At 42.6% G+C, this 22,028-nt stretch overlaps 1 protein-coding gene across 3 annotated transcripts in view; it reads right to left on the reverse strand.

The window, feature by feature from the left end:
- The window catches only part of TEAD1 (TEA domain transcription factor 1), a 268,582-nt gene that overhangs the window by 53,492 nt on the left and 193,062 nt on the right, over positions 1-22,028 (reverse strand). The window contains exons 5-8 of one of the 3 annotated variants that reach the window (XM_073578358.1): positions 17,858-17,920; positions 17,706-17,768; positions 4,201-4,335; positions 2,089-2,135 (exon numbers count right to left, since the gene is read on the reverse strand). In XM_073578358.1, coding sequence (XP_073434459.1) covers positions 2,089-2,135; positions 4,201-4,335; positions 17,706-17,768; positions 17,858-17,920 — 308 coding nt within the window. The remainder of the gene's footprint in view (positions 1-2,088; positions 2,136-4,200; positions 4,336-17,705; positions 17,769-17,857; positions 17,921-22,028) is intronic. The other 2 variants (XM_073578361.1, XM_073578359.1) reach the window with 2 other exon arrangements.

The following is a 22,028-nucleotide window of genomic DNA, read 5'->3' on the forward strand; positions in this document are numbered from 1 at the left end:
ACTTCAGTTAACAACGGATCCGCTTTCCGCCATTTTGGCGTATTTTAGCTGACAAGAAAAAACTGAAGTGTGAAACAGGCCTTAACCAAAAAGGAACATCTTAAAGACTCAAGAGATGCTGTGTGTTCCTTAAAATGGATGCCTGCACACGTCACAGAGTGAACTATTTTGATATCAACATTCGATATGTTTGTGACAAACTGTTACTAAGGCGCCGGCAGTAAAAGATACTAAAGCTCATCACAGCAGCCACTTTCTCCAGAACTTAGTGGAAAAAGTCCTGCAAGATTATGAACTCAAAAGAACAGGTTCTTGCTGTTGTAACTGATAATGCTTCAAACATAAGTACAATTAAACTGATGAATGAGAATAATGAAAGTGAACAGCAGCTAGAAGAACATTTCACATTCAGTGTATTGGAGATGGAAGGCCACAGTCCTGTTCCGATAATGGAGGAACCAACACATCTTACTACAGAAGAATAGCAACATTATTTTTTACAATTAGATGATCTTGTTGAAGCTGCTTCACACCTCTTTCCTATTCATCACATGCGCTATGTTGTGCACACACTGCAGCTGGCAATAAGAGATAGTCTGCAAGAGGGACATGCTGGAACTCTGATCAGCAAAGTGAAAAAATTGGTTATTGCTGCCAGAACCCCCAAAACGGATTCTCTCTTGAAGAGACTTGCTGGAAAAGGGGCAATTCTGGATCAAGCCACTCGGTGCTGCAGCACCTATTTAATGATTGAGCGATTACTTAAGCTGAAACCCTTCCTTGTAGATATGGCCAACCCTCAGGTACCACTACGTGAAGGTCAATGGACACAGGTGGCTGAATTGAAGGAATTGCTTCATCACCCATTTACAGTGACTAAAAAGTTACAAGCTGAGGATTTAACTCCTGGCATTTTTATAAAGGAGTGGAAGAACTTGTTGTTTTGCCTGTCCCAAAGAGGAGGTTTCATCACAGATTGCATTGCTGCTTCAATGAAACAGAGAGACACAGCTATTGGAAAATACAATTCTTCTGGCAGCTGTTTATGTGGACTCGAGTCATTGTATATTGCTAGATGATCAACAGCTTACTAAAGGAAAAGAAGCTCTGACTGAGGTAGGATTTAGGATGAGTGGGCTACAGGGCAGCCAAGAGCAAGAGGACTCGGGTCCTGCCAGTGCTGCGGCTGCAGTTTCTTCATCCTCATCAGATGAGGAGTTTGATTTTAAAAAAGTAGTATTTGGATGACATGGAGCAGGCAAAGCGTTGCCGCAGGGAAAAAGATTCCACTCCCATAGAAAACAGATTGACCATATTTCAGCAAGATTTTTTACTTGCTCTCAAAGAAGTAGAAGAGTTCAGTCGTTCAGCAAAACTGACTGTGCACGAGGCAATTCCTTTATACCCGGAAATTGTTAGAGATGTTGCCCATGTGGTTACTGCTTTGCCACCAACCCAAGTTAGTGTAGAGAGGTTGTTCTCTAGGCTTAAAATAATTAGGTCATATCTATGAAGGAGGATACTATTTTTCAGAAAAAAATTCATAGACTGCACAAATGTTAATCAGTACGTTATTGTTGAAAACTGTTTTTTCCCCCACTTACTGCACAGTGTATAATTAATTGTAAATATGCAAAAGTTTTTTGTTCTACAGTTGTATTCCAATAAATATATTTTATGTTCATCTAAATGGCTTGATCATTGTATCATAATGATTAAAAGCCTGATGTTACCATTTTACTACAGTAAATTTATCACTTAAACACGAGCCATGTATGAGTGAGTCGGAGTCGTAGATTTGGAGTCAGTGTCATGGAAATTGAGGAGCCGGAGGTTTGGCTTACAGACTCCACAGCCCTGGTCAAAAGGAATGAAAGCCTAGGTAAAAATTTGCAACAGAAATGGACATGCTGTGTATTTTAAAATCTGTACTGCAGGTCAATTTTCATGCAGAAAATTTTTGCAGAAGGGCAGCTGTTAAGATAAATTCAAGAAACAGCATAATATTGGTGTGCGAGACCTTTCTCCATCAGTGGAGTTCATCTATCAGTGAAGTTCATTTTCTGTAAGCAGTAACATTGGACTTACTCTTGTGAAGAGCCTGGCTGCCCTGTCTGAAGCATTCCTGGCCAGTACTGTAAATGGAAAGAAAAGAATAAGTCACAAGGTAGGGCAAGTAGATTTTATAGTTCTGTTTCCTTTCAAGTAACAAATTGTTATCTGCATTTTGTTACATATTTTTTCCAACAGTATTTAACATTATATGACATACAATAATTAAACGTAGGGGTATGTAGACTTTAAAATATAAAATATATGTGTATTTGATCTCTGTTGGTCACCAGCACGAGTGCAGGAAAATTCATAAAGATTATATAAGGAGTCACATGTAAAAATTTGTGAAGGTGATAAACTTTGATGTTGCTCATGATGAACAAGAATTAGAAGGAAAGTGACTCAAAGTGACACCAAATAGAAAATCTGAATAATGATAATTTAAGTTCTGTAGTAGAAATAGAATATCTTCAGCTGATCATTGATGTGCTGACACTAATCCAGGGATGGAAGGGGCGTGACGTTGCAGTGAATTAAGAAAATTAATTTCTCTATCAAAAATAATTTTTGTTAACCCCTTTAAGGCTGTCCTGTACTCTATATATGAAAGAGTGTTTTGGCGTGCACTCAGGTCAAAAATTGGGGTGCTGGTGAAAATGACTATCAAAGTACCAGTATTAAGAATCAAAAAAATTCACCGCACTCTCAAACAGATAGTATGCAAAACACAACGTGGTTTATTAAGCAAAAAAATCTAAGCAGAAGAAATGGTGCCACAAAATATAAGGTTCAAGATAACGTAATAATACTGTAGTACCCAACGCTTTGACCCTCCCGAGTCTTACTCATGGGGTTACTTGGTTATACGAGATATATAGTATAGAACAAGTGGAAAAAAGGCAGAGACCCTTATTGTGAGTGCCCCTGGTGATTAGGTACAGTGTAAGCTCTTCAACATAAGTGGCAGTCCATGTGTGGATAGATCTGCACTGGTTGAGTAATTTGCATGCCAGCACGTCCAGCCAGGTGCGGGAGCGCCGCTTTTGTCCTACACACGCCACCAATGCAGACATATTCCCATATGGATTACCATTTCTATTAAGGAGCTCATGTTATGCTACTAATGCAGATTTACCCCAATAAGGATTGCAACCTTTATTGAAGGATACAAATTACGCCACCAATGCAGATCTATCCACACATGAACTGCCACTTATGTTGAAGAGCTTACACTGTACCCAAGCACCAGGGGCACCCACGATAAGGGTCTCTGTCTTTTTTCCTCATAAAACCAAGTAACCCCATGTATAAGACACGGGAGGGTCGAAACGTTGGGTACTACAGTATTATTACGTTATCTTGAACCTTATATTTTGTGGCACCATTTTTTCTGCTTGGATTTTTTGCTTAATAAACCACATTGTGTTTTGCATACTATTTGAGAGTGCTGTCAATGTTTTTGATTCTGTACTCTATATATGGCAGCAGTTAACGGCATACATTCAAGAGACTGTTTTATCACTCTGGATTCCTGAGCAATAATAATTGCTGATCAGTAGAGCTGGTCTCTGATCATATAATCCCCCTTGGATACCACAGTCTATGCCCAATCATGGCATCTATGATATTTGACGAAGTGAGTGGGCTCTATTTGTCAGTCCATTGGCTTTCTACAATGCAATCCTGGGCATCCAAGGGCCTAAAAGAGTCTAATTTGCTTGCCTGTCGGTGTACCTAATAGGTTTCTAATTAGTGATGATCAAACATGCTCTGATAAGGCATTATCTGAGCATGCTCGTGTGCTAACCCAATGTCTTCAGCATGCTCGAAAAATATGTGATCGAGTCCCGGCGCCTGCATGCCTCGCTGCTGTTAGGCAGTCACTGCATGTTTTGTGGCTGTCTAAAATACAGGTAATCCCTGCACGTGTTGCAGCTCTCAAACAGTCGCGAGACATGCAGGCATGGGGACTCAAAATTATTTTTTGAGCACGCCAAAGAAACTCTGGGAAAATCTAAACATAGTTGTAAAACCATAGCGCGCAGCCTGTGGCAATCAGGGCATGATGAGGGCTCTGGTTTGCACAAATGCAGGAGGGCCACGTGACGAAGACCACCGACCTGTACGCCTTGAACACACACTCACCCCGGGTGCAGCAGGAAAGGCTGGACGAGGAATCCCTGGTAGTCCCAGCTTGTTGTGAATGGCGGTGGCGGACACAATCTGAGCAGAGGACATGGCTGCCATGTGTTGCAATGCTTTGTCCTTGGCGGTTTGATCCTTTAATATAACAGTTGGCATGCAGTTATTGAACTCTGTGCGGACAGTCGATAGTTGTGCAGCTACAAGCGTGAGTATTAAACATAGGAAGGGGATATTTTAATGCCAGCATGCAGTTATGCAAAACCTAATGGCAGTGCTACTACTCTGACCTGTCCACCAAGTATCTACAGTATGTTGGAAAACGGCTCTTTTCAATGCATTAAACAGGGATTAAACTGTCCAGTTACAGTAAATGAGAAAAAGCCTTCCATCAGTTACTATTTACCGTATATAACTCCACTCTCTGACAGATCCTGGTTTAAGAAAGGGTCAAGTATTGTTAATAGTGATGTCACTCCTGTTCTAGTCATTCATCACCTAAATGAGAGGCTTGAAAGTGGTGAATGAGGAATATTACATTAGAAAAATTGCTGGTTTTGGACACCAGTTAAACCATGTATAATATATCAATAAAAAAGCTTTAATCACTGGAACCTTTTGCCGTCAGACTGGTAGGGGGTCTGCAAAGTCATCCGTCACATCCCTAGCATTTCAAAAGGAACCGGCTATTCACAACTAGAAGAAGCTTCACATGACTGGCTCATTTATTAAAAAAACTGTCCTATAAATAAAATTTTGCAATAGATAATTATGGCATATTGACTAGTCTGATCAGTGGTGGTCTGACTGCCAAGAGCCCTAAGCAATCTTGAAAACGCAGTTTCCATTCATGCAAGGTCACATTTCATTAGTGGATAGCAAATACAGAAATAGAGTGAATTCTAGGAAGAGACACTAGTTCGACCCTCCATTCTCATGATCAGTGAGGCATTCTCAACTGATAGACCACCTGTGGTCAGATGAGACTTCTCTACATGATCATCATCAGAAGAAGCGATTATTTGCACATCATCTGACTGCCTCTATGTTTGTGCCATTTTTTTTTTTTTTTTATTTTAAAAGCACTAGTAAATGTGCTTTGCTATATATGAAGTCACCCTAAATAATAGCACTGCTCAAATCTGTCAACACCATAAAGTAATATAACTAAAACAGTCTGTCTCTCGATGATACAGGTAGTTGCTAATAAATTCCCAGGCTTAATAATATTAGCATATATCCCAGATCCCTGCCAGCCATGGAAAATGCTGAAAGATTAAAGATACTCTAGCTTTATATAACCATATAATTTTTATTCAATATTAAATAAAAAATTAAAATAAAAATAGGGCAAAGGAACCTCCAATAAGAAGGCACCCCCGGAAGTGAAACTGTGTTGAGGGCGAGGCAACATTTCTATTTCCCCTTGTTTGATGGTGATTTGCCACCAAGATAATATATTGGCTCTGTCACTTATCTCGGTTTAAATATATTTCATTACTTTACTCTTCCATGCCTATTATATAATTGCACTATGCATTTTCTTTATATAGTCTCTTATCCTACCTTGGTCTTTACACAGCATTTGTAATTTCATATCACATTACTGTAGTGTCAGTAGATGAAGATCCACTTGTATCTATTATTGATTTTAGTGTCTCCCTCTTATTGGAGGTTCCTTTGCACTGTTTTTGTTAAGAATTTGTTATTTTGCATTGAATAAAAACTATTTGGTTTTATTAGGTTAGAGTCTCTAATTCTACAGCCTTCTCCATGGCTGGCAGGGATCTGGGATATATGTTATATATAAAAGTGTCTTACTATAATTCGGTCTTGGACATGTCATTAATAATAATTAACTTTTTTTCTTTACCATTCCTTCCAGGGTGTGAAAGGAGACAACTCATCCAAAGGTTATTAGAATCAAACATCTCCTAGTTATCAAATATGCAATAGATATTCATTGAAGGAACTGGCAAGAATTTGTTACATAACCTTCCCAAGGGGTTTGTATGCTCTTCCCGTGTTTGTGTGGGTTTTCTCTGGTTTCCTCTCACACTCCAAAGATATACTGGTAGCAAATTTATTTTGTAAGCCCCGTTATTGGGGACAGTGTTGATGTCTGTAAACAGCTGTGGAATTAATGACGCTATATAAGTGAGCAAAATAAATTAATTTGTACTATAAATAGTTTGCCCTTCATACACTGGATGTATATATGATTTTGTGCAAATTAATTTGCTCCCCTTGGTGGTAAACACTATGGAAAGAAGTTTAAGCAGTAAGAGGTCCTAATTAAGTCTCCTTTTCATGAAATCAACAGATCTGCTACTATTATGAGGAAAGTTTAATTAAAATTCTATTTGAGCAGTAGTCACCCCTATAATACACAAACATGTGTTCATGTGTCAGATGGTACTACTCTACCTATAATCCTCTGCACTCTGATCGTTCAGCCTGATGCTAGCGTCTATGGTTCGGACACTGGCGGACATTAGTGCATGATTGCGGGTACATCAAAGCGGTCACTGACAGTCAGTCTCGAGCAGGCTGGACACATGCAGGCAAGGCCTTCATGCTATTAGCCCATGTCACAGTTCTATAAAAAAAAAAAAAAAACACTGGAAGGGGAATAGACTTGTTTTCCTTTGGGACATTGACATCTAACCCATGGATACTGCTCACTGTGTGTGTGGGCAAGTGGGCAAAACAGCACAAGCTGGGAAGACAAGTCAAAGCGATCAGCCAAACACTGTGCAAAAGCCAAACTGGAGTCACAAGTCATGAGCCAGGTCAATAACTTACCATATTTGTCACCTGGATACAATACAAATAGTGTGTTAAAAGGTTGGCGTAAAGCAAAAATAACTAAATATCACACAAAACAATTTACAAGAGGACATATAAAGCAGCTGGACAAACAAAGCGATTCATTCTATTAGTGTATATTCAAAAGAAGTAACCTCCGATGTTGAGCTTTTCGCAACTGAAAACCAGTTCCATCCTTCAGAATAAGGAGATTTCTGATGCTGTTGCATTGATTTATGCAAGCTCATTTAGAGATTACTACGACAGCTAGGGGCTTATTCATAAGACCGTATATTGCCTGCATTTTACAGTTCGTGTTACAGCCACAATTACTGGCCAGATTGCTGGTCCCCCAGAACCAAAATAACGGTGTTCTACATAAGCCAAGGAGACCCCCATTCAGTCTGGGAACTCCAGTTACAAGATCTTAAAATAGGGATGCTATACGGTCATTTGAGTAAGCCTTTCTGATATGTCTACATGTGATAATTCCCATATATATAATAAATATATATTATTCTTAAGTGTAGTTTTGGTCTAGCAGATGTGGAAAGGAATAAAATTGTTGGTTCACTATGGATAAAACACAAAACAATGGCACGCACACCATCACCGGACACACTCCGCTGAGATAAAGGTCAATTTCATACATCTGACATTCAGTCAATTAAAGACCACGTTGTCCAGGGTATCTTCACCTGAGCGCAACAGCTTCACATATTCTTATAAGGTTGTTGAGTTCAGGTCAGAAGAGCCTCGAAAAGTCTGGACATCACGTTTTCTACGTGAATCATGACCCTTTAGTATCGGACACTGGTATTTATTTTGCACGCGGAGTTCTATGCTCACTAGATAGCACATTTAGAGTACACCCCTATATTAAAATTATACTTCACAGGACTGGCCTTGACATCTAAGGGGGCTCATGTTATAGAATAGGTTTTTCTCCACAGACTTTTGGGGACAAGCTGTGCATTTCTAATTAATCTCCTTCACTGCTTTCCATGAGTAAAGAGGGAAAAATACCCTAATACATCAGATTATGTACAACCCCAATTCTAAAGTAGTTGGGACACGGAGTAAAATGTATAGAAAACAAGAAGACAATGATCTGGAAATTTCTTATGGCCATATTTTATTCATAGCCGAACACTTAACAGTTCAGAAGTTGAACATTGGACATTTTTCAGTTTTATTTTAACTTTAATCATTTCAAAGTTGTTGGCAGCAACACATCACAAAAAAAGTTGGGACATGCTAACAATAGGCTGGAAAAGTGGAACTAATGAAAAACAGATGGAGGGTCAATTGTCAATTACTGTATTTTTCAGACCATAAGACACACCCAGTATTTTGGGGAGGGAAATAGGACAGCCTTCTAGTCCAAATTTTCGGCATCAGGGTCACAGGACGCATTATCCTCAAGATGCCGGCGGTGGCAGAAGTGGGGCAATGATGCGGGACATCGGTGTGAGAAAGGGATGCCCCAGCGGTGCGCTGCGGCAGGCAATGGGGTGAGCAATGTGGCCTAGTGGAGTGCTTTGCTTTCCCGGAGGCCATTTTCCTGGAGCCATGGGCCACTGAAGGCAGCGCATGTGCAGACTGGAATCTCTGCTCGGCCAAGGCCTCAGTTCGCGCAGGTGCGGTCACCGGCAGTCATCTTCCTGAAGCCATGAACTAGGCAGAGATGCCAGTTGGAGCATGCGCCACGTCCGGAGACCAACGGCTTCACAAAAATGGCCGGCGGGAAAGCAACGCACTCCGCTCTGCCTCACCGCCACCACCGCACCCACAACATTGCACTGCTTCTGTCGCTCCCAGCTTCCTGATGAAGGGACCCTGCCCTCCTGTGATCCTGTTCCACCATCACTGCAACTCCCGGTAAGCGACATTTGGACCATAAAACTCACACCCCATTTTCTTCCCAAATTCGGGGGAGGGAAAATTGCATCTTATAGTCTGAAAAATATGGCAAGTCAAATAACTGTATAAAAATAGCATGTTAGAGAGGCAGAGTCTCTCAGACGCAGAAATGGTCAATCTGATCAACTGCGACTAAACAGGGGAACAATTTTAGAAAAATGTACCTCAACATAAAATTGCAAAGACTTTGAATATTCCACTATCTACAAGACATTGCACCAAAACCACCATGGTTACTTACCGGTAGCCGGTTTTTCCGGAACCCATGACAGCACACCTGAGAGAGGGATCCTCCCCGCCAGGACAGGAACCTACTGAGATATAAGGGGCGGCATCTCTCCCCCGCTTCAGTTGGTTACAGAGCATTGAGAGGCCTTCCCAGTTAGTTACATGTTAATCCAACACCACATCACACAAATGCACCCTACTAATCGTGCACACCCCATACAGTGAAAAGGGGGGGTAATAAACGGGTGCTGTCATGGGTTCCGGAAAAACCGGCTACCGGTAAGTAACCATGGTGGTTTTCCCTTCACCCATGACAGCACACCTGAGAGATTTTTGGAGACTTCGAAACACCTTAGGGAGGGACCACCGCTTGCAGCACCCTTCTACCAAAGGTTAAGTCAGCAGAGGAGGATAGATTTAATCAATAGTGCTTAAAGAAGGTTGAAGGTGAGGCCCAGATAGCGGCCTTACAAATTTGTTCAATCGATACCTCTGCCTTTTCAGCCCAGGAGGTCGCCACAGCTCTGGTGGAATGAGCCTTGATGCCGTCAGGAATCGGGATACCACTAGCTGTGTAGGCTACACTAATGGCCTCCCTAATCCATCTTGCAATAGTCCCTTTTGATACTCCATAGCCGTTCCTGGCACCCTGGAAGGCTACAAATAGGGACTGGGACCTCCTCCACTGGCTAGTGACAGATATGTATTCTAGTAGGGCTCTCTTAACGTCCAATCTATGGAATTTTTCCTCCCCTGAATTCTTTGATTATCGCAGAAGGATGGGAGGATAATCTCCTGACCTCGATGGAAATCTGATGCTACCTTAGGCAGATAAGTGGGGTCTGTTCTTAATATCACCCTGTCCTGAAAAACTTGTGTATAGGGTGGATTTACCAAGAGAGCCTGCAAGTCGCTTACTCTACGGGCCGATGTAAGGGCCACTAAAATGATCGTTTTTAGGGTCAGATATTTTATGGGTAGCTGATGTAAAGGCTCGTATGGTTCTTTTGTAAGGGCCTCTAGTACCAGGTTTAAGTCCCACGGGGCTATTCTAGGTATTGGAATAGGCCTAGACCTATGGCAGGATTTGATAAATCGGGATACCCATCTATTTGCTGCCAAGTTGCAGTTATAGAGCGCTCCTAGAGAAGATACCTGAACCTTAAGAGTGTTTACCGCTAACCCAAGCTGCAACCCTGATTGTAAAAACTCCAAGATGGCACTAATCAGGTGTTCTTGTTCTAATGGCTTACCTAGGAACTGCAGGAATTTATTCCTTGTTCTGCTGTAGATATTGGTTGTCACCGGTTTCCTACTCTTTAGCAGGGTGGCCATCAACCCGGGAGAGAAACCTCTATCCATTAAAAGCGACCTTTCAAACTCCACGCCGTCAGATGGAATCCTTTGACCTGAGCTTGGAATATTGGACCCCGAGCTAGTAGGTCCGGGATTTCTGGCAGAACCCATGGATCGGAGAGGGACATCATTCGCAGCAGCGCAAACCAGGGCCTTTTTGGCCAAAATGGAGCTATTAGAATCACCCTGGCTTGATCGTTCCTGATCTTCTTGACAACTGTTGGGATCAGGGCCACTGGGGGGGGGAACGCATAGGCTAGCCTGAAGTCCCACGGAATCTGCAATCAGTCCACTGCCCATGGCTCTTCCCTCGGGTTTAGTGAGCAAAACCTCCATTTGCCTGTTGTACTTGTTGGCAAAGAGGTCTATCACTGGTTTCCCCCAAAGCGGTGTTATTTTTTGAAAAACGGACCGATTTAGCGCCCATTCTCCTTGCCTCAGAGTATTGCGGCTCAGGAAATCGGCCTCTATGTTTTCTGCCCCTTTCATGTGCAAGGCTGTTAAGGAGTGTAGGTGTTGCTCCGCTCTGCCAAGAATGTCGCCCGCTGCCATCATTAGGGAGTGAGATCTTGTCCCCCGTTGGTGGTTGATGTACGCCACGGTTACTTTGTTGTCCGACATGATGCGGACATTGCGGCCCCTGAGTAGGGGAATGAAGTGGATTAAGGCTTTGTTCACTGCCCACAGTTCTCTCATTTCTTTAGGCCTCCAGGAACCCTGGGCTAGATGACCCCTTAGGTGTGCCCCCCACCCCAAGGAGCTTGCGTCTGTCAGTATTACGTCGGTCGTCTGTCTGTCCCAAGGCATTGCCGAAGCCAAGTTTGTACCGTCCAGCCACCAGTTGAGAGAGTCTCTGGTCTCTAAGGAAAGCTCTAGTCTTCCTTCTAAACGCCCTCTAAGCGATCTTTGTGCTGACAAAATCTCTCCCTGGAGCTGTCGGGTGTGAAATTGAGCCCACCTGACCGCCGGAATACAGGCCGTCAGGGTACCTAGCAGAGACATCGCGTTTCTCAATGTCATATGAGGTTGGTCTCGGGCCGCCAAAGTCATGTTCTGTACCTTCTCTATTTTGGTCTCCGGAAGCAGACACGCTTGCTGTTCTGAATCCAGGATAAATCCCAGGAAGGTCTGTTTACTTAAGGGCTGTAGTTTTGATTTTTTTAAATTTATTATCCACCCTAATTCCTGTAAGGTGTCGGTCACCCGGCTCAACTGTGCCGTACAGTGGTCCACTGAGCTGCCCACTATAAGGAAATCGTCCAAGTAGGGTATTATGACCGTATCGTGAATTCGGAGGAAGGCTGTTACCTCCGCTATGACCTTGTTAAAAACCCTCGGGGCTATAGATATGCCAAATGGAAGAGCTCTGAATTGGAAATGCCCGAGTACGCCCTGGATATAGAGAGCCACTCAAGTATTTTTGGTAACCTGGATGGATAGGGATGTGATAATATGCATCCTTTAAATAGACTACGGCCATAAAACAATTTTGATGTAGTAGCTTTATGGCTGTAGCCACCGATTCCATCTTGAAGGTTTGATTCTTTATCCACCGATTGAGACCTCTGAGGTTTATGATTGTCCTTAACGACTGATCTGGGTTTTTTTTAATCAGAAAAAGGGGGAATAGAACCCCCTTCCTTGCTGTGTATTTGGGACTTCGGAAAGGACCTGCTTGTCTATCAGGCTCAGGATCTCTGGTTCCAAGACCAACTGTTCTTCGACCGCTTTCCTGATAGGGGTAATGACAAACACGGCTTTTGGCTGGTGAACAAAGGGGATTCTTCTCAGGCCTTCTCCTAAGATGCCTAGGATCCAGGTATTGGAAGAGATCTTCCCCCAGGCCTGCGAAAAGAGTGCCAATCTCCCCCCTACAGGAATGCTGGAGTCATTGTGGAGATTTCTTTGCAGTGGAGGTGCCTCCAAAAAACATAAATCCCGACTCCTTTTTCCTTTTATCTTCCCATCTTCTTCTATCCGCCGGAGGACGACCCCTATTGAATCTTCCCCTCCGTCTTCTCTGGTCTGTCGGGAACCTGGGGAAGCCTTTCTTCCTATCGCTTACCTTTTCCAGGATGTCATTAAGTTTTTCCCGAATAAAAACCGACCATCACAGGGGAGAGAGCAAAGTTTAGCTTTAGACTGCAGGTCACCTGGACAGCCTTTAAGCCACAACGCACGCCTGGCGGCATTTGATAACCCTGCTGCCCTAGCTGTCAACCTCAGAGTCCGTGGAAGGTCTCTGCCAAAAAAGCTGCTGGCCCGTGCAGGAGAAACATATCTGCCAATATCTTTTCTCTTGGGACTTTTGACGCTAGCCTCTCTTCTAACTGCTGCAGCCAAATCATCAGGGAGCGCTCCGTGCAGGTGCCTGCTATTGCCAGCTTTAATCCTCCCGCTGTTGCTTCCCATGCATGCCTTAAATAGGAATCATTTTTTTTGTCTAGCGGGTCCCTAAGAACTCAAGTCTTCTAGAGGCAGGGCTGATTTTTTTGGAAGACCTGGACACCGCTGCGTCAATCTTTGGGACTTTGTCCCATATTTCCGCATGTTTGTGCTCAAAGGGGTATCGTCTCTTGAAGGCGGAGGGAAGAGCCACTGATCTCTCTGGTTTCCTCCATTCTCTCAATAAGCGCTTGGATCTTTTCATTCACTGGAAAGGTCCGTTTTTTCCTCTCTTGAAGCCCCCCAAACATGACGTCCTTTAAGGATTTAGCCGCTTTCTCTTCCTGTAGGCCCATTGTTGTTCTAATGGCCTTTAGGAGAGCATCCGTGTCTTCTCCTGGAAAACATGGCTTACCCCCCGCGTCACTGTCTGAGGAGGATGGCTGTTCGATCTGAGACAAGGCTGAAGAGGAGTCTGAGGGAGAACTAGGGGGATTCTTTCTTTCTTTCTTTCTTTCTTCCTTTCCTCCCTTTCTTCAACAAAGTCTTAATTGAACCCTCCATTTCTGACCTAAGGGCCGATATCAGGTTAGCTGCGAAACTAGGCGCTTCTTCTGCCATGGTTCGCTGAATGCAACTGGCGCAGAGGTCTTTCTGCCAGTCTCTTGCTAGGGGAGTTTTACATATGGCACAGTCCCTATTATTCTTCTTACTTCCCGCTTTTTTAGGTTTTTCCTACTGGCTAAAACATACAAGAGGGAACCCCTATTAACCTAATGCTGACATTCGCGAAGATCACTCAACACCCGTAATCAAGGGTACCGGACTTGGAGGCTGCGTCTGAGCACGTGACCTGTGCTCTTTGGACCTTGAGGAGTCTCCCGACCTGCGGCTGCTGCTTGAGTGGCTACCATGTTTGCGGCCAGAGGGTTGTGAGGGAGGCTGAGACAATGATCGCTCCTGTTCTGACTCCATCTTACACCGCCTGCCATGCCGCTGTTCGTTCAAATACTGCGCCTCCATCCTGGTGGGTGTCTCCTCCCCTCCCCCTGCAACCGCCGGCCGACCGCTTCAGAAAGCCAGCCGGAGTCGCACCCGGCGCCATTACACCGTCGCCTTTTGCTGACGTCAGCCGGCGCACTCCCATGATCCTCTGCACCGCTGACGTCAGCGGCCGGAAGACGCCCGCGGCTCTCCCCTGCTAGATGTCCAGGGGATCGAGAGGAGGGCGGCGCGGTGGAGCTTCCAGGAGCACCGGGATCCCACCTGCGCCCACACGAACCCGGAGCCCAGGGGGTCACCGGGGACTGTGCCTCCAGCACCCGTCGGCTGGCGCTACAGGTAAGACTCCTGTTCCTCCTGCGCCGGGACAGGCCTGGGCTTTTTTTTTTTTTTTCTTCATTTTCTTTCTTCTTTTTTCCTTCTTCGCCATGATAGGCACCGCCAACAGTGGGATTCCCTCCAGGACAGGAACCCAACTGAAGCAGGGGGGGAGAGTTGCCACCCCTTATATCTCAGTAGGTTTCTTTCCTGGCAGGGCAGATCCCTCTCTCAGGTGTGCTGTCATGGGTGAAGGGAAAAGATTCAGATTCTGGAGAAAAAAAGATGTGCACAAGGGCCATGGCTGATGGTCAAAATTTGATGCTCGTGGTCTAAAGGTCCTAGAGAAGCACTGAATTAAAACAGGTATAATTTGGTCATGCACATCACTGCATAGGTCAGGAATATTTCCAGAAATCATTGTCTATGAACACGTGCAATAAAACAAAGCCAGTGATGGCTCTACCGTCCAAAAAAAAGGCTAACATATCAACATAATCCAGAAATGCTACAGTATTGTCGTGACCAGAGCTAATTTACAATGAACTGAAGCAAATTTGGAAAACTATTCTGTGAACAGATGAATAAAAATGTGAAATACTTTGAGAAGGACCATCCTCAGCGCACAGTTCCAGCATCTCTGATGGTATAGGGCTGCATTAGTGCGCCTATGCGATGGGTAGCTTACTCAAAAGGAGCTATTGAAGCGGAGCATCACAGAGGTTAGATCACCATGCTCCACCTAGACAATGTCTACTTCAGGGAAGACCTTGCATATTAAGACAATACTAAAGCACATACGTCATTCATCACAGCAGCATGGCTTCACAAAAGAAGAGTTTGGGTAATGACCTAGTCACCGGCAAGTTCAGACTTTTTGCCAATACAAAACATTTGGTACATTATGAAACTTAAAATCTGGTAAAGGAGACCATGGACTGTTAAGCAGCAAGAATCCTAAATCAGACAGGAATGGGACATCTCTCCCGAAACTCAAGCAATTGTCTCCTAACTCCCCAGATGTTTACAGACTGTTGTAAAAAGACAGAATGCATCACAATGGTAGACCTGGTCCTATCCCAACTTATTTTGAGATAGGATGTTGCCATCAATGTTCTAAATTGTCTAACAACATGGAAAAATGTGTAACTTTCACCTTCTGATCTGGGTTCGGTTGTGAATAAACTATGGCAAACAAGAGATTTCCAAATCATTGCATTGTTGCTTACTTTACACAGCATCCCAACTTTTTTTTATTCTTAATTTGGTTAGTAAATTTATATACTTTTAGAGCAACTGCTTTATATACTCTTTGTAAAGAGTTAATGATTGACTGTGGTAGTCACAATAATACACATTATTATTAAACTAATCAGACAAGACACATGGTTCAATGTTGGGGAGGGGTGATCAACAAAAATACAAAGCAGAAAAACAAGGACACAAACATACAGATAAGAGCCACAACATTTTCTTAATACCTTTGGTGTAAACCCTTAAATCCCAGTCCCACTATGCAGACTAGTAAATAAAAGGAAATTTAATGGGATTTAACCCTTCAGATTCCAAAATTAACGTCTGCAGACGATTAATGCCATTGAAAGGGAAGCTTTAGATCAGGTTAACCTTTAAATGCATTTATCCCAACACATAACTAGTATTGTCCAGTCTGATATGATCTGTAGTCATATCTGCCCATCTTTGTAGCGAAAAAATTTTTTTAGCAGTCATCCGGAGGGAGATGTAATATGGGTTGGCCGTTGCCTTGCTCACCGCTGCATTAACAAGAACTGAATTAGATAACAAAAGGTGACTATTACATCCCAGCAGTGGCTCTGGTGTTGGGAAGAATGTACATTCAGAGGTGTCCTGACTTGCTGCCTAATGAGGAGTAATTAATCCATCTCTTTTTTTGTGCGTGTTTCAAAAAATACTGAAGACTTCATTCACATCAAAAGGAATTTTTTTTCCAAAGCTTTCAAGCATTGCTCATTGAACAGGAAACTGAAGAGCTGGACTATATTTAGCCATCTGCGACTAGTCATACACATTTCTTTTGCTTGGCTATAGATTATGAATCTAGAACATTTCCAGGGGAGTCATCATGTCTACTGAACAAGCAAAAAGAGAAGAAAAGGGGGCACAGAACAAGCCATTCATTCATATTATAGTTTGCTGGTGAGAAGGGTATGTGGTCCCAACAGCCTTTTATCGGTTTAGTTTTGCAACATGCTCAAGCGTCCATGCAGCCGATACATTAGATGTGTAACATAGCTGCAACCCAACACTTATTTGTCCTGCAGTTATAAGTAAAGCAAAGGGGATTTACATCTGCCAACAAAACTGCAAGACTTATTAACAAAAAGAAAGGCAGCATTCTGTGTTACCAAAAAACATTTGCCTGCTAAAATCCAAGTATTCAGCCAGTGCAGCTACAACTCCAAGCCAGCCACCAAGCAGCAGTGCCCAGCAGCACATGCGGGTACAATCCTGCAAGCCTTTCACTGCTGCAGACAGCTGGCACAGTGAGGTTAGTATAGAGAGGAGGCACAATACAGTGTTCTGTGTGGCATTTAGCAGATTTGCTTACTAAACTGTAAACTTTACTAGAAACTATTACTAACAGAGTCTTGTATACTTTTGCATTAAGCAATCCGCTCAAGTAATGATATTGTAAGAAATTAAATACTGACGTCCTAGAGGAATCTGAAGGGTGAAGTCTGTTGAACAGGTTTTCTGGATTTTAAGTTAATAAAACCAATATAAAGTTCTGCAACTTTCTACTATACAGGTTTCAATTCCTCACCCAGAAACTAAGAATTTTCTACAATTGTATTCAATTTAAGAGTAACTCAATTCTGAACAACCTAATACATTGTAGCAAACTCTCCATACAAGAGAATTGTGCAGAATGTAAGAAACCTCATAGCTGTAAGGAATATAAAGGCCATGGGTTTTACAAGGCTTTTAGAAGTCTATAAGACTGGTTCCTACTAACAGCACGCAAACTAATCTAAAGCAAAAAGTTTATTAGAAAAGTTGCTGAATTTTTTTTTTTTTTTTTTTAAATCACACAATGACTGAAATTTACATAAAATTAGAAAACCCTTTTAGAGTTGTAAGCTACAAATGTGATTGCGGATTTCCATCAGCTGTTAAAGGCCTTTATGTGCCAAGGAGAGACCAACAGAGGCAGCCCGAGCCTTTCCTGCTGCAACAGAATCATGACGGACTGCAGCTCTGTCGGTTAATTCACCACTAACTGATATCTCTGGGCAGACGTGCAACTAAGTATACCTGCGGAAGATATTCACAGTGACTGCTTGCAGAGAAGTAGCAGAGCGGGTATTAAGAAATGTCAACAGCTCTCACATGCAGCAGGAAAACTAGGTTACAAGGATCGCAGCACAAAGCATTCACCGGTCACCATGGGAAACAGGAAGTGAGATGCGTAGCAACCACAAGCCCAAAAGCAGAGAAGCGCATACCTTCAGCTTGGAATGAAAATCACGAGATTTCCTTCTGGCAAGAACCTGAATGTGACTAGACACCTGCAGGGTAGGGGGAGGGAGGAAAACAAAGGAAAAAGCCTGTAACCATGGAGATGAAAAGCCCCTACAACTGGGCAAGCCAGACGTACCTTAATGGCGGCTTGGATTTCTCGAACTTTCTTTCTTGCTAAGACCTGTATGTGACTAGACACCTACGGGGGTCAGATTTAAAAAAAAAATAAATAAAAAAAAAAATAAGTTTAAGTTTTCTTTTTTTCTTCTTTTGGAATTTGCCCTTTTTTTTTTTTTTTTAGGAACAGTGCAAGCTCATGCGGCATTAAGCTTGTGGCACTATAAAAGTTTGAAGGAAAAAAATCCCCCCAAAAAAATGTAAAAAAAAAAAGAAAACTAAGTTATGGCTCAACTTAAAAAAAAAATAAATAAATAAAAAAAATAAAGCCTATTTCACTAGGTGAAGAAAAATATAAATTTTATATTTTAAAATAACCTTATTTTTATATATGCAAATTTCATAACTAGGGTGGAAGAAAAGTAGAGAAAAAAACTTCATATTAAATTAGATTTTCAAAAAGTTTCATATACAGTTTCATTTTCTTTTCATTTGGAAATAATTTCACAATTTACAGATAAAATGGCCTACATACACACAACAGTAAATAACAGTATTACAATGCAAAAGTTAATAAAATTAATAGTGCTAAAAATATTATTATATATATATATACAAACACAATATATAGTGAATATGCATACATAATATATGCATATATGTATTGTATATTGTGTATATAGATTTTAAGTATCAACTTTAAAAATCATCAAGCATTAGCACAGCAATCAAAAACCTGGGCAAAAGCTTAAAGGGGTGGTCCGGGTTTTCACATAATCTCAGTACATATCTGGGCTGCAGAATTATGACAATAAGTAATTTACTATCTGTCACTAGTTTTCACGGTTTTCTAGATATTCTGAACAGAACGTCCAAAGAGGGGGGGGCAGGTGTTATGGCATTGAAATGAGAACTAGTCGTAACCTCCTACTCTACTCCAAACATGCCCTCTATAGCAACAACTCCACCCTCCATAGCAACAGGCCCTCCCCATCCACATGAAGAAGCCCTCATCACACAGTAATGAATCTTCCCCCTCTGAGGGAAAATTGTTCTGTATTCTGGGACAGGCTGCTCCCATCAGTATTTGTGTCATTAGAGACACAGTGCTCATACATACACTGCACCAAATCTACTGCTGTGTGAAGACATCAGTGACACAGAGCTGTCTCATTCACACAGCAGAGGCTTTGTCACAGAACAGATTACATCAGTGACTGCCATCCCCTGTGCAGATTAGAAGCTGCAGACCCCCATCACTGGCCATCACACACTCTGTTCTTCTCACTGCTGCCAGCAGCCTGGGACAGTGAGGGAAGGAATTACTGATAATGAGTTATGTATTGTAATCATGGAGTGGCCCAGAATACAGGACGATTTTCCCTCCTCACTAGTTTCACTTTCCATAGATCACTGTCCAGCATGTGTCTGGGGGAGGAGCAGCTGCACTCTGCACTGAGGCTGCTGGAGGGGGAGGATTTGTTACTGTGTGATGAGGGCTTCTTCATGTGGACGGGGAGGGCCTGTTGCTATGGAGGGTGGGGTTGTTGCTATAGAGGGCATGTTTGGAGTAGAGTAGGAGGTTACGACTAGTTCTCATTTCAATGCCATAACACCCCCCCCCTTGTACGTTCTGTTCAGAATATCTAGAAAACCGTGCTAACTAGTGACAGAAAGTAAATTACTTATTGTCATAATTCTGCAGCCCAGATATGTACTGAGATTATGTGAAAAGCCCGGACCACCCCTTTAATAATCATGAAAAAAAGCTTGTGTAGTCACTGAGTTACTACTGCTAAAACTTTTCACTATGATATTGGTTCCAAATATCGTACAAGTTAAAAAATAAAATACAACACAAATTATGCAATAAATCTAAAAAAAGAAACACCTTTTTAGAAATAAACACCGACCACCATTTACAGTAATTCCACAATTTTTTTTTATTAATGAACTATTATAAACCGCTACTCTCAGCTGAAACTTGTGCTGACATTTTCTCGGCAGGATCTGAATTGCGCCACTTTTTATTCATCAGAAAAATGAACGCATTGTAATTAAGCACAACCAGTGCTTTCGCTCCAATACGAATTGATTCGAAGAGCAGGCCAGAGATAAGAAGTGCTTGTCTGTGCTGACTCATCATAGGCATTTCTTGTGGCTCCTGTCACATTCTATGCATGCCAACATTAGGGGGCTATTGTTCCTGGACGACATGCCCCAGTAAACACAAGACTACTCAGGGGGCCTGAGCTGCTGATGGGTAAAGCTAAATGTTAATTAATATGGCTAATGGGGATGTCACAAGCTTGAGTCAGATTACACTTAGGTCCATATATATTTGGACAGAGACAACATTTTTCTAATTTTGGTTCTAGACATTACCACAATGAATTTTAAACAAAACAATTCAGATGCAGTTGATGTTCAGACTTTCAGCTTTCATTTGAGGGGATCCACATTAAAATTGGATGAAGGATTTAGGAGTTTCAGCTCCTTAACATGTGCCACCCTGTTTTTAAAGGGACCAAAAGTAATTGGACAATTGACTCCAAGGCTATTTCATGGACAGGTGTGGGCAATCCCTTTATGTCATTCTCAATTAAGCAGATAAAAGGCCAGGAGTTGATTTGAGGTGGGGTGTGAAGGTTTTTCTGTGAAGGAAACGTCGTCAAAGGAGCTCTCCATGCAGGTGAAACAAGCAATCCTTAAGCTGCTAAAACAGAAAAAACCCATCCGAGAAATTGCTACAACATTAGGAGTATACCCTCAAATGAAAGCTGAAAGTCTGAACTTCAACTGCATCTGAATTGTTTTGTTTAAAATTCATTGTGGTAATGTCTAAAACCAAAATTAGAAAAATGTTGTCTCTGTCCAAATATATATGGACCTATTACTTTTCCCCGCTTATTCACAAGGAATCCATGTTCTGACAACATTGCGTCAGAAGTGGAGTTGAGCAACTTTGGTCGGATCAGGTTTCATGAAACAAAATTTGTTTCAGATGAAACTGGTCCGACTAGGGCAAAAAAAGTCGGAGTTTCGTCCAAAACCCGACCCCAATGCAAGTCAATGGGAAATAAATGTCAGCATTGAGCGGATGACAATGTATGTACAAAGTGACTGCACCAGCAGAATAGTGAGTGTAGCTCTGAAGTATAATAAGGATGCAACTCAAGATAAGTACCGTATTTTTCGGACCATAAGACGCATCAGACCATAAGACGCATCAGACCATAAGACGCATCAGACCATAAGACGCATCAGACCATAAGACGCACCCCAAATATTCACAAGGAAAATGGAAGGGGGGTGGGGAATTAATGCGTCACATGGGGGTCTGTTTTACAATCCTGAATTCATCTTACCGGGGGAGGGGTTGCAGCAGGAGTCGGGCGATTCTTCCGGTGGTCCGACGATGCAGGAAGATGATCTCGCTCCCATCCCAGCTTGGTATGGCAGTTTCGGCGGTGCTCAGTGGTGCGAGGGGCTTCCGCGACATTTTGTGAAAGCCCGGATCCCCTGCACTTCTATTGACTTGATGCTGTGTAGCCTCCGGGAAAATGGCCAACAGGGGGACGAGATCTCGTTGCCGAGATCTCAATCTGCACATGCGCCACCTCTGGCAGAAATTTTCCTGAAGGCCAGATTAATTCCCCAGAAGCAGATTGAGATCTCTGTAACGAGATTCCATCCCGAGATCTCAGGAGCAGAGATCTCAATCTGCACATGTGCCACATCTGGCGGCCATTATCCCGGAGGCTACAGCATCGGGGCAATAGAACTGCGGGGGGCTTCGGGCTTTCACATGTCGCCGGAGCCTCCCGCAGCACCGCCGAAACTGCTGCACCAGGATGACATCGGAGCGAGACCACCAGAAGAGTCGCCGACTCCTGCTGCCACCACACTAAATACATTTCCGACTATAAGATGCACCCCAGTTATCCCCAAAAATTTTGGGGGAAAAATAGCATCTTATAGTCAAAAAAATACGGTAATTTATGTACATAGTGACTCAACTTTTATTTTGTCAATGTGAACCCTACTTAGTTGTGCAGCCTGCTCTGATCCACTTTAATAAATTTATGTTACTTTTAAGTTTTTTTTTTGTTTTTAATTTTACTTCTGGCTACAAAATTGAGTCAATCAATATAATACCAGCATTTCACGAGCAATGCATAATATACTGA

This window comes from Dendrobates tinctorius, unplaced genomic scaffold (genome assembly GCF_039654945.1).
Source record: "Dendrobates tinctorius isolate UK_male_01 unplaced genomic scaffold, ASM3965494v1 ptg000059l, whole genome shotgun sequence".
Classification (NCBI taxonomy): Eukaryota; Metazoa; Chordata; class Amphibia; order Anura; family Dendrobatidae; genus Dendrobates; species Dendrobates tinctorius.